The sequence below is a fragment of the Pieris napi genome, chromosome 14, assembly GCF_905475465.1.
Source record: "Pieris napi chromosome 14, ilPieNapi1.2, whole genome shotgun sequence".
Taxonomy (NCBI): Eukaryota; Metazoa; Arthropoda; class Insecta; order Lepidoptera; family Pieridae; genus Pieris; species Pieris napi.
Window position 1 is genome coordinate 3,517,593 of NC_062247.1, and position 12,425 is coordinate 3,530,017.

The following is a 12,425-nucleotide window of genomic DNA, read 5'->3' on the forward strand; positions in this document are numbered from 1 at the left end:
CGTGCTTCTGTTTGTTCATCCAAACCACAATGTCCTCTGTGTATTGCGGCAGGTAAAACAGCTGATCATCGACTGGGGGGGAAAGCTTGTACGGCTCCCAGTCAAAAGATGCCGAGAAGATTCAACACGAAGGTTTCAGTAGAACCAACCTTAAGCGGTGACATAATGGAGACCCAAGAAATTGTAATAAGTTAGTATGGATCTACGCTTTATTCAATCTAACCTGAACCACTGTGCAAGTGCTCAAGACCTTTTAATTCAGAGTTTGACACAGTGGATCGTTAATATAGGGATTGTTTCAGAACCATACATGGTTCCAGATAAAAACAACTGGGTCGGTGACCGTGATGGTCTTGTTGCGGTTTTTATAAATGATGTCAACTTGCTGTCAGTTGCTTCTACAATGCAGGGTAGAGGTTGCGTTGCTTTAAAAATTGGCAGAATTGCAGTTATTGGTGTTTATTTTTCCCCAAATAAAACGCTTGCTGAATTTGAAACGTTTTTGTCCGAACTGGGCTGTCTGGTTTCATGGTGTCGACCCCTCGATCTTATAGTCGCTGGAGATTTCAATGCTAAATCTACAGTGTGGGGGTCTCCAGTATCTGACGAACGTGGTGACGCTTTGTTGGATTGGCTAGCAACTCAAAATTTAGTGTCACTGAATCGGGGTAATGTTCAGACTTGTGTACGTATGAATGGTGGCTCTATTGTGGACGTTACTTTTTCAAGTCCTGCTCTTGCAAGTCGTGTTTATGGATGGAGGGTGTTGTCAGAAGTTGAAACTTTATCGGACCACAAGTACATTCGTTTTGATATCCTCGATTCCACTGTAAGCTTACCGGGTCCTGCTCCATCTGAGATAGGTCCTAGATGGTCCCGAAAATATCTAGACAAAGATGCGCTTACCGAGGTATCCTTAGTAGAAGCTTGGAATCCCAAACCTTCAAATTTTACAATTGATTCTGAGGTAGAATGGTTTAGGGACTCACTGACTCGTATCAGTAACGTTGCTATGCCCCGGATCGGTCCCATCTCACCCAAGCAAAGCGTCTATTGGTGGTCATCTGAACTAGCCCGACTACGAATGGAGTGTGTTAAGGCGCGTCGCCGTTACACGCGTTTTAGAAGAAGGCATCTCAGTTATCGTGATCCGGACGAAGAGGCAAGTTTATATACTTCTTATCAAGAAGCAAAAAGGGCTCTTCGGTTGGAAATAGCTGAAGCAAAGGATAGGGCATGGAAGGAGCTCCTGAACTCTTTGGATCGTGATCCTTGGGGGCGACCGTACAATATTGTCATGAGTAAACTCCGTCCCTGGAGGCCGCCGCTAACATCCACAATGGAGCCGACGTTTCTGGGGATGGTTGTTACATCGTTGTTTCCTTGTGATTCTACTCCTTTTATTAATGTTGACTTCGATCATTCAGAAGATATTCCTGAGGTGTCAGAGGGTGAGTTAGGGGCTGGTGTTTTTAAAATTCAAAACAAAAAAACCGCTCCTGGTCCAGATGGATTGCATGGAACGGTTTGGGCGCAATCTCTTAATAATGGCTTATTTAACAGATTTCGAGATCTCCTTTCTGATCTTTTGAGGAAAGGCATATTCCCTAATAGCTGGAAAGTTGGACAATTGCTTCTTCTTAGGAAGTTCGGGAAACCGGTAGATTCACCTTCGGCCTATCGACCTATTGTTTTACTTCCTGAGGTGGGCAAACTGTTTGAGCGAATAATTGTCTCGCGCCTCGAGAAGCATCTTCAGACTATTGGTCCAAATCTGTCTGATACTCAATTCGGTTTTCGGCGTGCTCGCTCTACAATTGACGCTTTAGCTAAGTTAAGGGACTTGTGCGAAGAAACTGTCTCTGGGGGTGGGGTTGTGTTGGCGGTTTCGCTAGATATTGCGAATGCGTTCAATACTATTCCCTGGAGAGCGATTATGGATGGTCTCCTTTATCATGGTGTGCCTGTGTACTTACGTCATGTAGTAGGAACTTATCTCTCTGATCGATCGATCATTTATCCAAGTCGGGAAGGTTGGAGATGCTATCAGGTTCGATGTGGAGTTCCACAGGGGTCTGTTCTTGGGCCCTTTTTGTGGAAGGCCCTTCTTATTCATTATTGAAGACTCGTTCATTTGTAATGTAAACTGAAAAACTAGAAATTTGTCCCGTACATAAGTTGTTGTGGCAATTAATATAATGTTTAGCTTCAAATCACTACGATGACATCATATCTTGAACCGCGCTAGCAAAGTTATTCAGACCGCTAAGAATATATACAACTTTTCAACCTTAGATCCTAGGCTCTGTTCTGATTAGGCCGCCTTCACCGGCAGCTCAGTCCAGTGAGTCTGTCCGTGGGGTGGTCCGTGGGGACTCCCTTGACCTAATCGTAGGAAAATCCCATTTTTAGGCAGTGCTATGTGTGTAATAATATACGTAATATATTTACGTAAAATAATATTATAGCCGATAGGCCTAGGGCCAGCCGGTGGCCGGCTGCAACAGTAGGCAGACGTAATCGTGAGCCTAATGGTAAAGGTATAATTTAAATAAATATTGCATTGCATCGTGCTTTATTATAACATAACTAATGAGATGCCATAAATGCATAGAAATTAATGTATGCATTAATTAATACCCGTTAAAGTAAATCCCCCGATAAAAGTAATGCCGATTACACTACTTAAACCATAGTTATTATGTAAATGTTAAATATAAGTAAAACCACACGAATCAAACATAAATGTATAAAAAGGTCTTTAAAATGTGGCTTTGTTCGAAATGTATGTAGTCCATTGAATGAACACTAACGGCTCATGCCCACGACCCGGTTTTTAGCCGGGCCTAGATCCGGCGAAAAACCGGGACTATGTCCGTATGACAGTCTTGTATCGGACACTATGACGCCATGCACACAACGCCGGCGCTAGCTCCGGCTTTCCGCGCAACCGGGCACGGTGCTCGCCGCGTCTACGCCCGGTGCGCAGTGGAGTATGGCAGTGTATGAGCGCATGTACACGAGACTGGGCCTACACCCGGCGCGTGCCGACTACCTACGCAGTACGCACAACGCAATATTATATTATATAATTATTGAAGTCGACCAGGAATTATTAATTGAAGATATACTACGCGCATATTTGTTTCTTCATGTTTTAAAGTTTGGGTTCCAAAATATGTAACATTTTTATAATGTTTCTTTTTTCATTCGAAAGTACTTCTTAAATTTCTCGTCATAGTTGCTTCTGAATGAGCGTATGAAATGTACCATGATCTTCTCTTTCTGTTAACATGGGAGGTACCCAATGTCGTCTATGTATTTTTTCTCGTCTTTTTTTAGCTTTTTATACATGTACCACGCAATAATACGTTGCCTCTTTTTAACACTCAACATTTTATACGTCCACAATTATTCATTAAATGAAAAGAGCGTATGAAGACGGCACCTCGATGAAACCGGGTCGTGTACAAACCGTCTTGCATGCAAGCTCGGACGGTTTCTACCCGGCGGCGGGCAAAAACCGGGCCGTGTTGAAACCGTCTCGTGGGCATGAGCCCTTAAGGTAGATTAGTAACTGTAATGTATCAAAAAACAGTGCTTTGAGTTAATTGACTGATTAAAGGAAGCTTTAGTCATAAATGTAAACTAAATAAAGTAACCGTTTTAATATGTACCATGTAATGTACGTTTCAATGTGCAGTACCAAGTATTATTAATTAACCACCACTATGTGCTATACTGGTTGTTAGGCGTGCCATCTTTCAGTGGTCGAATCCAGGCTATAAACCGATTTCACTTATGTGTACGAATTTAAGACTTGCTTGTAAAAATAAGAATAATATGGGGATATATAAAATAGGAAAATCGTGAGGGAATAGAAACTCCTTGAGGTGAGATTCAGAATGGAGACTAGAATTATGACATGACAATTATGTCATTTATTACGTACGAGAGTCAGACTTAACGTCGTCTTGTTCTTAATGTCGCAAGAGAAACTAAAAGAAAAAAAAAGTCAACTTATGCCGTAATGTGTAGACAAGATCCATAAAGCTGTGCCATTGGATGCCTGATTTTTTACCATGCCACTGTAGAGAATAAAGACTACACTATGTAGGGACATAACTATTATTTATAATAAAATTATACAATAAAACACTTACCGGACATTTTAGACTTATCTCGTGTCAGGCCATATTAAACAATCAATTATAAATAAAGTCAGATTTCGGTTCCTTTTGTTTTTTTGTTCACCAGAAATCCGTTGCCACGTTACACGACACTGCGACATTTTTACCACAACAAAAACAAATGAATTAATTTCAATATGGAAGCTGACGTTTCCAGGTCGTTATGTGAAATCGTTGTCAATGTACAGTTTTATCGATACATAGGAGAGGTAGGAGTTAAGTAATTTTGGTTGTGTTACTAGCGTGTTCATATTACAAACTCTTCAACCTTATAATATGAGTATAAATACAGTAAGGGAAATGCTATTATGTTATCATTTCCCTTAAACTTATCTTTTATTTAATTATTATACATTATTACCTTTACTAGATCGAATTTTCAATGAAATTCATAAATAAACAATTTATTACGTCATTCGTGATGCTTAAAAGAGATAGCATATTAGCCAATAATAATATATATTACAAGCAATATTATTATATAATATAATAATACTGCTTATAATCTGGAAATATTATATTTTGTATTTTTTATAGACTTTAATAGAAATAAACGTTAAATCGTTCTTTATCACGAAGATCCATTTCTTGTCAATTTTTTTTGTAAATATCGAATTATCAATCTTCGAAAAACACTCAACTTATATAATAGATTATGTATCTTTTTAGCTATTCTTTTTAGATGAGATAAAATGTTATATAATTTTGTTTTTCTTGATAGGGGTTATCATGTATATCTTGGTATCAAAAAAGTGCCAATTCTTTTCATATCTAAGGTTTAGTGTTTTATTTGTGTTATTTTATCTGACAGGAGGTAAACTAAGAGGCCACTTAGAGTTTGGTGATAACCGCCACCCTGCAACACCTGCGACACAATAGGTTGCTTGCAAGTATGTTGCTGGCCTATAGGTAATGGTACGCTCTTCAATTTGTTCAATTTCAAAAATAAACATTGTTTCATGTATGACTAGAGCAGACCTTATCGACTTCAGCGTGTGAGTCTCTCCCCTGAGGTCGTAGGTTCGATTGTGCACCAATGGACTTTCTTTGTATGTGCGCTTTTAACATTCGCTCGAATGGTGAAGGAAAATATCGTGAGGAAACCGGCTTGCCTTAGATTAAAATAGTCGACGTCGTGTGTCAGGCACATGAGGCTGATCACCTACTTGCCTATTAGATTGAGAAACGATCATGAAATAGATACAGAAATCTGAGGCCCAGACCTAGATAAGTTGTAGCGCCACTGATTTATTTTATTTATTTGTTATTTTATATGAACTTTAATTTTAAGAAATAAACGTTTAATCGTTCTTTATCATTAAGATCCATCCAAAAAGACAGATCCCAAGTCAATATTATTTCTGTATAAATATCGAATAATCAGTACTTTAAAAAAACCACTCAACTTATATCAAAGATTATGTAATCTTTTCAGTGAACTTTATCTTAAAACCCCAAACAAATACAAGATGAGATAACATGTTATATAATTTAGTTTTTCTTGATAGGGGATAATATTTATGGGGGGTATTAAAAGAATGTGAATTCTTTAAAATATATAACATAACCTCCATCTTTTTAATTGAGGTGAACATGCGTATACACAGTCCCGCGGCAAGGATGTCCAGCTTGACACGGGACCTGTGGGGCTGGGTCTACATTCAAATCCTCAGCCCTTCACAGTTCACACGCCCTTAAGATGGGCCCTCGGGGTTCGCCAGGCATTCTACCCAAGACACCCGGGCTTATCCGACATAGAGAGCTCATTCATGACCTGCGGTTCCGGGCTACTCGAGATCGAGACCCCAGAACAAAACCTGCCTATCGTTACACTTTACCATTGGGATTTACCTCAAAAATTATCAGACCTGGAAGGTGTAGCTAACCCTTACTTTGCTGACTGGTTTGGGGACTACGCAAAGGTTTCATAGGAACTTTTTGGTGACAGGTTAAAATACTGGACCACGATTAATGAACCGCATCAGATTTGTGAATTTGTATACGAAAGCAATTGTATAGCGCCGGATGTGGTTCTAAATGTTATTGTATTGGTATAAATGTAGTAAAAATTTACTGCTGGCACATGCTAGGTCATATCGGAATTATGATGAAGTATTTAGACAGAAGAATTTAAGATTGTTCAAAACAAACCAAATCAAATCAAAACGTCAAAAAGAAACACATATTAAATGCTTCTAATTTTACACTTACTGCCAGTTCCCAAATCAAGGGCGTGGGATGAGGTTTACTATGCGTTTGTTTATTATAGCATAGAAACAATGGTCTTCAGAAGATGCCTCCTGCTGATAGAGGACAAACCTAGGTTTTTAATTTATTTTATTATTATTAATTTACTATTTATTACTTAAGATATCATGTGGAACATGGTGTAACGGTTGCAGAACCTTACATACGTTGTGTAAAACAAAAAAACTTGGCGATTAAAAAGAGTGGCGGAGAGTTTATTCCCATTTCTTACGCCCTTGATTTGAGAACTGGCAGTAAATGTAAAATTAGAAGCATTTCATATATATTTATTTTTGACGTTCATAAGGTAACACACCTTTATGAATAAATGATTTTGAATTGAATTGAATATAAAAGTTATTATCCATCAATTTATTATTGGGGAAACGGATCAAGGTGTAAGAAGAATTTTATGTTTGTATTCGTGCCAGATATTTACATGAGATACTTAATATTCATTTAGTAATTAAACAGCTGTTTCTCTGTTAATACAATGTATTTAAATAATACTTAATACGATAATATATAATGTTTTGCAAACACATTGGGCCGTCGCGTTGGTCTTTCATGCATCGGATATAGGTTTTGTGAATTGAATCTTTGCCGATATTTGTCCTGTTTTTCAGTTGCTGAATCTTAACATAACAAAATTATTACATATTAATTTCATTTTATTATTATTTTTTCTTAATTAGATTATATTATTATTCATAGTAGAATTAATAATATTCAATTAGAAATGAAATATATTATTAAGAAGTTAATACTTGTGTTAGAAGATATCTGGAAGTACTAATCTGTATACAAAATATTGTAATATTATTTTAATTTATATAACAGGGGGGAAAACGGGCCGGAGGCTCTTCTGATGTTCAGTGATAACACTGCCCATAGACACTGTCATTGCCAGGAACTCGCAAGTGCGTTATTGGCCTTTTAAGAATTGGTACGCTCTTTTCTTGAAGGACCGAATTGGTTCTTAATTAATTCTTTAAAAAATACTTCAGTGGCCAGCTGGTTCCACACAGTGGTAGTACGCGACAAAAACTGCCTTAAAAACGCTCATCTAGGTGATACGGGTGGAATTTTGGTTGATTGTATTGTGTATTTATTAAATTTTTCTTAGTGAATACAAAGATAATACAGGAAATAATCTTAATGAATAGTATCAACGAGTTATTAATAATAAGACACGGGTTTTTATACATTAGATTTAGATATGTCCATCATGAAAATATATCTATAATATTATCAGACCTACCTATTATATAAAAGAATGTCTTACATTTATTAAAGCACTGTTTCAAAAGCAACGATGGCTCGATTAACAGGACTCTTGTAAGTACAAGTAACGATTAAATAATGATTAAGCATCTTCTTAACTATTAAATAAACGATAGTACTACGCACACAATTTCTAGTAAATGTATATACTTCATCTTTAATTTTGCTTTATTTTGTTTACACGTAACGTAATTTAATTACTTAATTATTACTATCCGTTTTAGTTTGGTCCTGATTATTGCCCTATCATATGGAAAAGATTTAAAAAATATTCGCCATGAAAAAAGAAAGTTCCCAGAAGGATTTCTATTTGGCACGGCCACTTCGTCGTACCAAGTAGAAGGAGCTTGGAACGATGACGGTAAGGAAATATTCACAAATATGATTTTGGAAGTAGGTATATTAACCAATTTTAGTTTCCAATCATTTTCTGTAAAAATCTTACTGAACATCTTTTGCATAGGGTGCAAGTAGCTACCAGTGGCGTAACTATACCATCTGGGGCTCGTGGCAAATTCTTTTGATGGGGCCCTATGAGTGCGTTCCGTTTAATTTTAATAAACTTCGAGATTTTCAGCGTACTCAATCACACGTCGAATATGTCCCACTAATAACCATAGGCCTCCTCTCTTAGGCGAGATGGAATGGTCTGTAGTCCCCACGCTAGCAATGCTTATTGAAGACTTCACATTTATCCATAGAACATAGACCCTATTGGGTTGGGGGCCCGTGGCATTTTGTCAGCCCTGTCACCCTATTGTTACGCCACTGCTAACTACTTACCTTTACCAATTTTTTAGGAAAGGCCGAAGGCATCTGGGATCGTTTGACGCATGCGAGACCATGCGCAGTAAAAAACTGTGATACTGGCGACATTGCAGGAAATTCCTACTACAACTATAAAAGAGACGTAGAAATGATGAGAGAACTTGGACTCGATTTCTACAGATTTTCTCTCTCCTGGCCAAGAATTTTACCGACTAGTTTCTCAGACCAAGTCAACGAAGCTGGCTTAAACTACTACAATAATTTAATCAACGAAATGCTTAAGTATAACATAGAGCCAATGATTACGCTGTACCATTGGGATTTATCCCAAAAATTGCAGGATCTTGGTGGTTGGACCAACCCACATATAGTTGACTGGTTCACAGATTATGCAAGGATTGCCTTCGAAGCCTTTGGAGATAGAGTAAAATTCTGGTTCACAATAAACGAGCCGAGAGAAGTTTGTTATCAAGGTTATGCTGGAGCTTCAATGGCGCCTTTGTATAACATGTCTGGGTACGCAGAGTATTTGTGTGCTAAGAATTTATTAGTAGCACACGCGAAGGCCTATCACTTGTACAATAACGAATATAGACCAAAACAGGGTGGAACAATAGGAATTGTGGTGAGTGCTACCTGGCATGAACCAGAGACTGAAAACGATATTGAGGCGGCTGAAGATGCAAACCAATTTGAGGTAAGGGTTTTTCATTCCCTTCCACCGAATCCCTTAGTTCTATTTAAAAATTAACACACAAAATTAGTAAAACGATTTGAAAAATATTATTTAAATTTATAATAGGTCCCGTAAATCGTACGTATAGTATGTATTCGCAATCTTCTTTGCCAAGGTTTGTTATATTTTACTTGAGCTTCTATAACTTTTTAGTATAACTTGTAACTAGGTCCGCATAACATTATAGCTAGTTTTATTAGAAGTTTTCTTGGGTATTTGGTTTTTTATAAAATATATACTTTTATAAAAAATGTAAATTAAAATCTTTATACGAAATTTGATAGGTAATCTGCCCTGCGATTCTGTAACTCACTTCACGAACTCACACAGCGGTTTTCGCATCGGCGGTCGCTCTCAAATCAGTCGTGAAACAGTCATTTTATGATTTGGCATTCTGATAAACAATAAACTACAAGCTCCCACCTTTTCAGAATGCCAAATCATAAAATGACTGTTTCACGACTGATTTGAGAGCGACCGCCGATGCGAAAACCGCTATGTGAGTTCGTGAAGTGAGTTACAGAATCGCAGGGCTGAACCACTCCTGGTACCGGACCAATTAACGTTAAAATGAAACTTTAACACGCCCTTGGAAAATAACAAAACGAGTAAAAAAAAGGAATTAAAGATTTTTTCTAGTTATTATAAACTATTAGGAGTCAAGAAAATATCTTAAATTCCTAATAATAAACTTTTAGTGGGGACAATATGCCCATCCCATCTTTTCCGAAAGCGGTGATTTCCCAGCTGTTATGAAAGAAAGAGTTGCAGCCAATAGTGCAGAGCAAGGATTCTTTAGATCAAGACTTCCCGAATTCACAGCCGAAGAAATTGACATGATTAAAGGAAGTTCAGACTTCTTCGGTCTCAACCATTACACTTCTTCCCTTATTGTCAGAAACGAATCTGTAAATGGATACCATGTATCTCCATCTTATTATGATGATATGGGCGTAATAACGTATAAATCTAATGAATGGGAAGATATTGGGTCCCCTTGGCTAAAGGTATGTTCTTAAAACTCTGATAGGGTCAGGTAAAATTCTCTTAAATACTATTTTACCATTAAAATTTTAAGGTTGTACCCGAAGGTTTCTACAAACTTTTAACTAAAATCCGGGAAGATTATGGTAATCCCCCAGTTTTTATTACTGAAAATGGATGCATGCAGATAACTGCGGGTCTTGAAGATGATACCAGGGTATCGTTCTATAAACGTTATTTAGAAGCCATGTTGGATGCTATGGATGAAGGATCTGACGTACAAGTTTACACTGCATGGAGTCTTATGGACAATTTTGAATGGATGCAGGGTTATAAGTAAGTATTTGAATTGGGTTACGTCTACTATTTATATAACAATGAGTGATACAAATACAGAAAACTCCTCTATCCAAAACAATTCCGATTTTTAATTGGCAGTAATTTAAGGCAAAATATATGTTACGCTACTTTTTGATTGTTTTTATGCAAGGGATTCTTATGTAGTAAAGTAGCTAAAGAATATATTTTTTGTATAAAAACATACTAATAAATCCCGTTTATTTCTTAACTTTACAAATGTTGTATTGTCTTTGATTAACATAACCCTTACACATTTAAAGAAAAACGCTTTTTACCGGATTAAAGTTATGTATTATTATAAATTTACAACTATTTGACATAATTTTAAATTTATCCGACGTTTTGCGTGCTCTACAGCGTGCGTGGTCACGGTGACTGAAGACAAAAGATGTTGAATGTCAAAAAGTATCACAGCTGCAGAGAAAGTTGCATTATCTGTATTTATTTCCCCGGAGTTGGTATCGACTAAAAGATGGAGGGTTTTTGGCAAAAATGGCGGTTGGTCACTACATACGCTTTGACCAACCGAAAGTACTTGCGAAAGAGAAAAGATTCTTCCCAAGATTGGAACGCGAAGCCATTGAAATCAAAAAACACCCCAATTTCAATAGAGAAGACGGCCTAAAATTGTCAAACACCTGGGATCCAATAATATCCAAATTAAAATCTCAAAAAGAAAAACAATCCGCGAAAATAGAGGACACCGTGAGCCATTTTTGCCAAAACCCTCCATCTTTTAGTCGATACCAACTCCGGGGAAATAAATACAGATAATGCAACTTTCTCTGCAGCTGTGATACTTTTTGACATTCAACATCTTTTGTCTTCAGTCACCGTGACCACGCACGCTGTAAAGCACGCGAAACGTCGGATAAATTTAAAATTATGTCAAATAGTTGTAAATTTATAATAATACATAACTTTAATCCGGTAAAAAGCGTTTTTCTTTACAAATGTTGAGTATACAGATTAGATTTGGTATATAATGTTTTTTTCGTGTTATTCGATATCCTAACTTCCTTCAGTACCATTGATCGGAACCCCTTCACGGGTAAAGACCTCCTCCAGCTTTTTCAAAATAATCCATGACTTTCTTTCTTCAGTCGATTCGCTAACGTTACTATATCTTCTATCCACCTTTATTAGGGTTCCCTTTTCTTCTTCCACTTGGTCCTTTCCATCTTGCATCTTTTATATCAAATGCAAAACGATTGATTGTTATTGTCACTTGTACTGGAGAAGTATATAGAAGACGTTAATGTTGAAAAATCGCCATTGGCTATATCTTGAAACAACTATAATATAGTGTATGTTATGCTGGCCATAGACGGACTGCATGTTGTAGCCGAGACCGACTGCTCTAGAGCGGTCGCGTTGAAGTCGTACACGACTGCAACACGACCGCATTGTACAGTCGACTACGACTGCTTGGAGCAGTTGTGTTCGACCGCAAAATAATACTGATGCGAGTTCATTTACAAGATGGAATTAGATGAAGAAACACTGCTACTTGTACTATTATTATGCAAGCGTAGGCGTAGAAGGCACCGTAGTATGTGGGTGCGTCCAATACTACAATCAAGAGAACAGCATGGAATATTTCATACTTTGTATCCCCAGCTGAGAGAAGACACTAAAATGTTTGCCTATAATTGAATTTGTTTTTTTTTCAGTGATCGATTCGGTCTGTATGAAGTAAATTTCTCAATTCCGGAGAGAACGCGCACAGCACGCAAATCTGCATACTTCTATAAAGAACTCATACGTACCAGAGAACTTGACATGCATTATGAACCGGATATGTCTGTACCTATGACTATTGATGAAGGCCATTAAATAACATATAATTGATTGTA

At 37.4% G+C, this 12,425-nt stretch overlaps 1 protein-coding gene across 1 annotated transcript; it reads left to right on the forward strand.

Annotated features, from left to right (window-relative positions):
- The first annotated feature begins 7,715 nt into the window (after nt 1-7,715).
- LOC125056317 (myrosinase 1-like) lies at nt 7,716-12,425 on the forward strand. Its single transcript, XM_047659360.1, has 6 exons — nt 7,716-7,775; nt 7,946-8,082; nt 8,522-9,186; nt 9,924-10,232; nt 10,304-10,545; nt 12,243-12,425. Exons 1-6 carry the CDS (start codon nt 7,753-7,755, stop codon nt 12,403-12,405), a joined length of 1,539 nt encoding a protein of 512 aa, XP_047515316.1. The 5' UTR covers nt 7,716-7,752; the 3' UTR covers nt 12,406-12,425.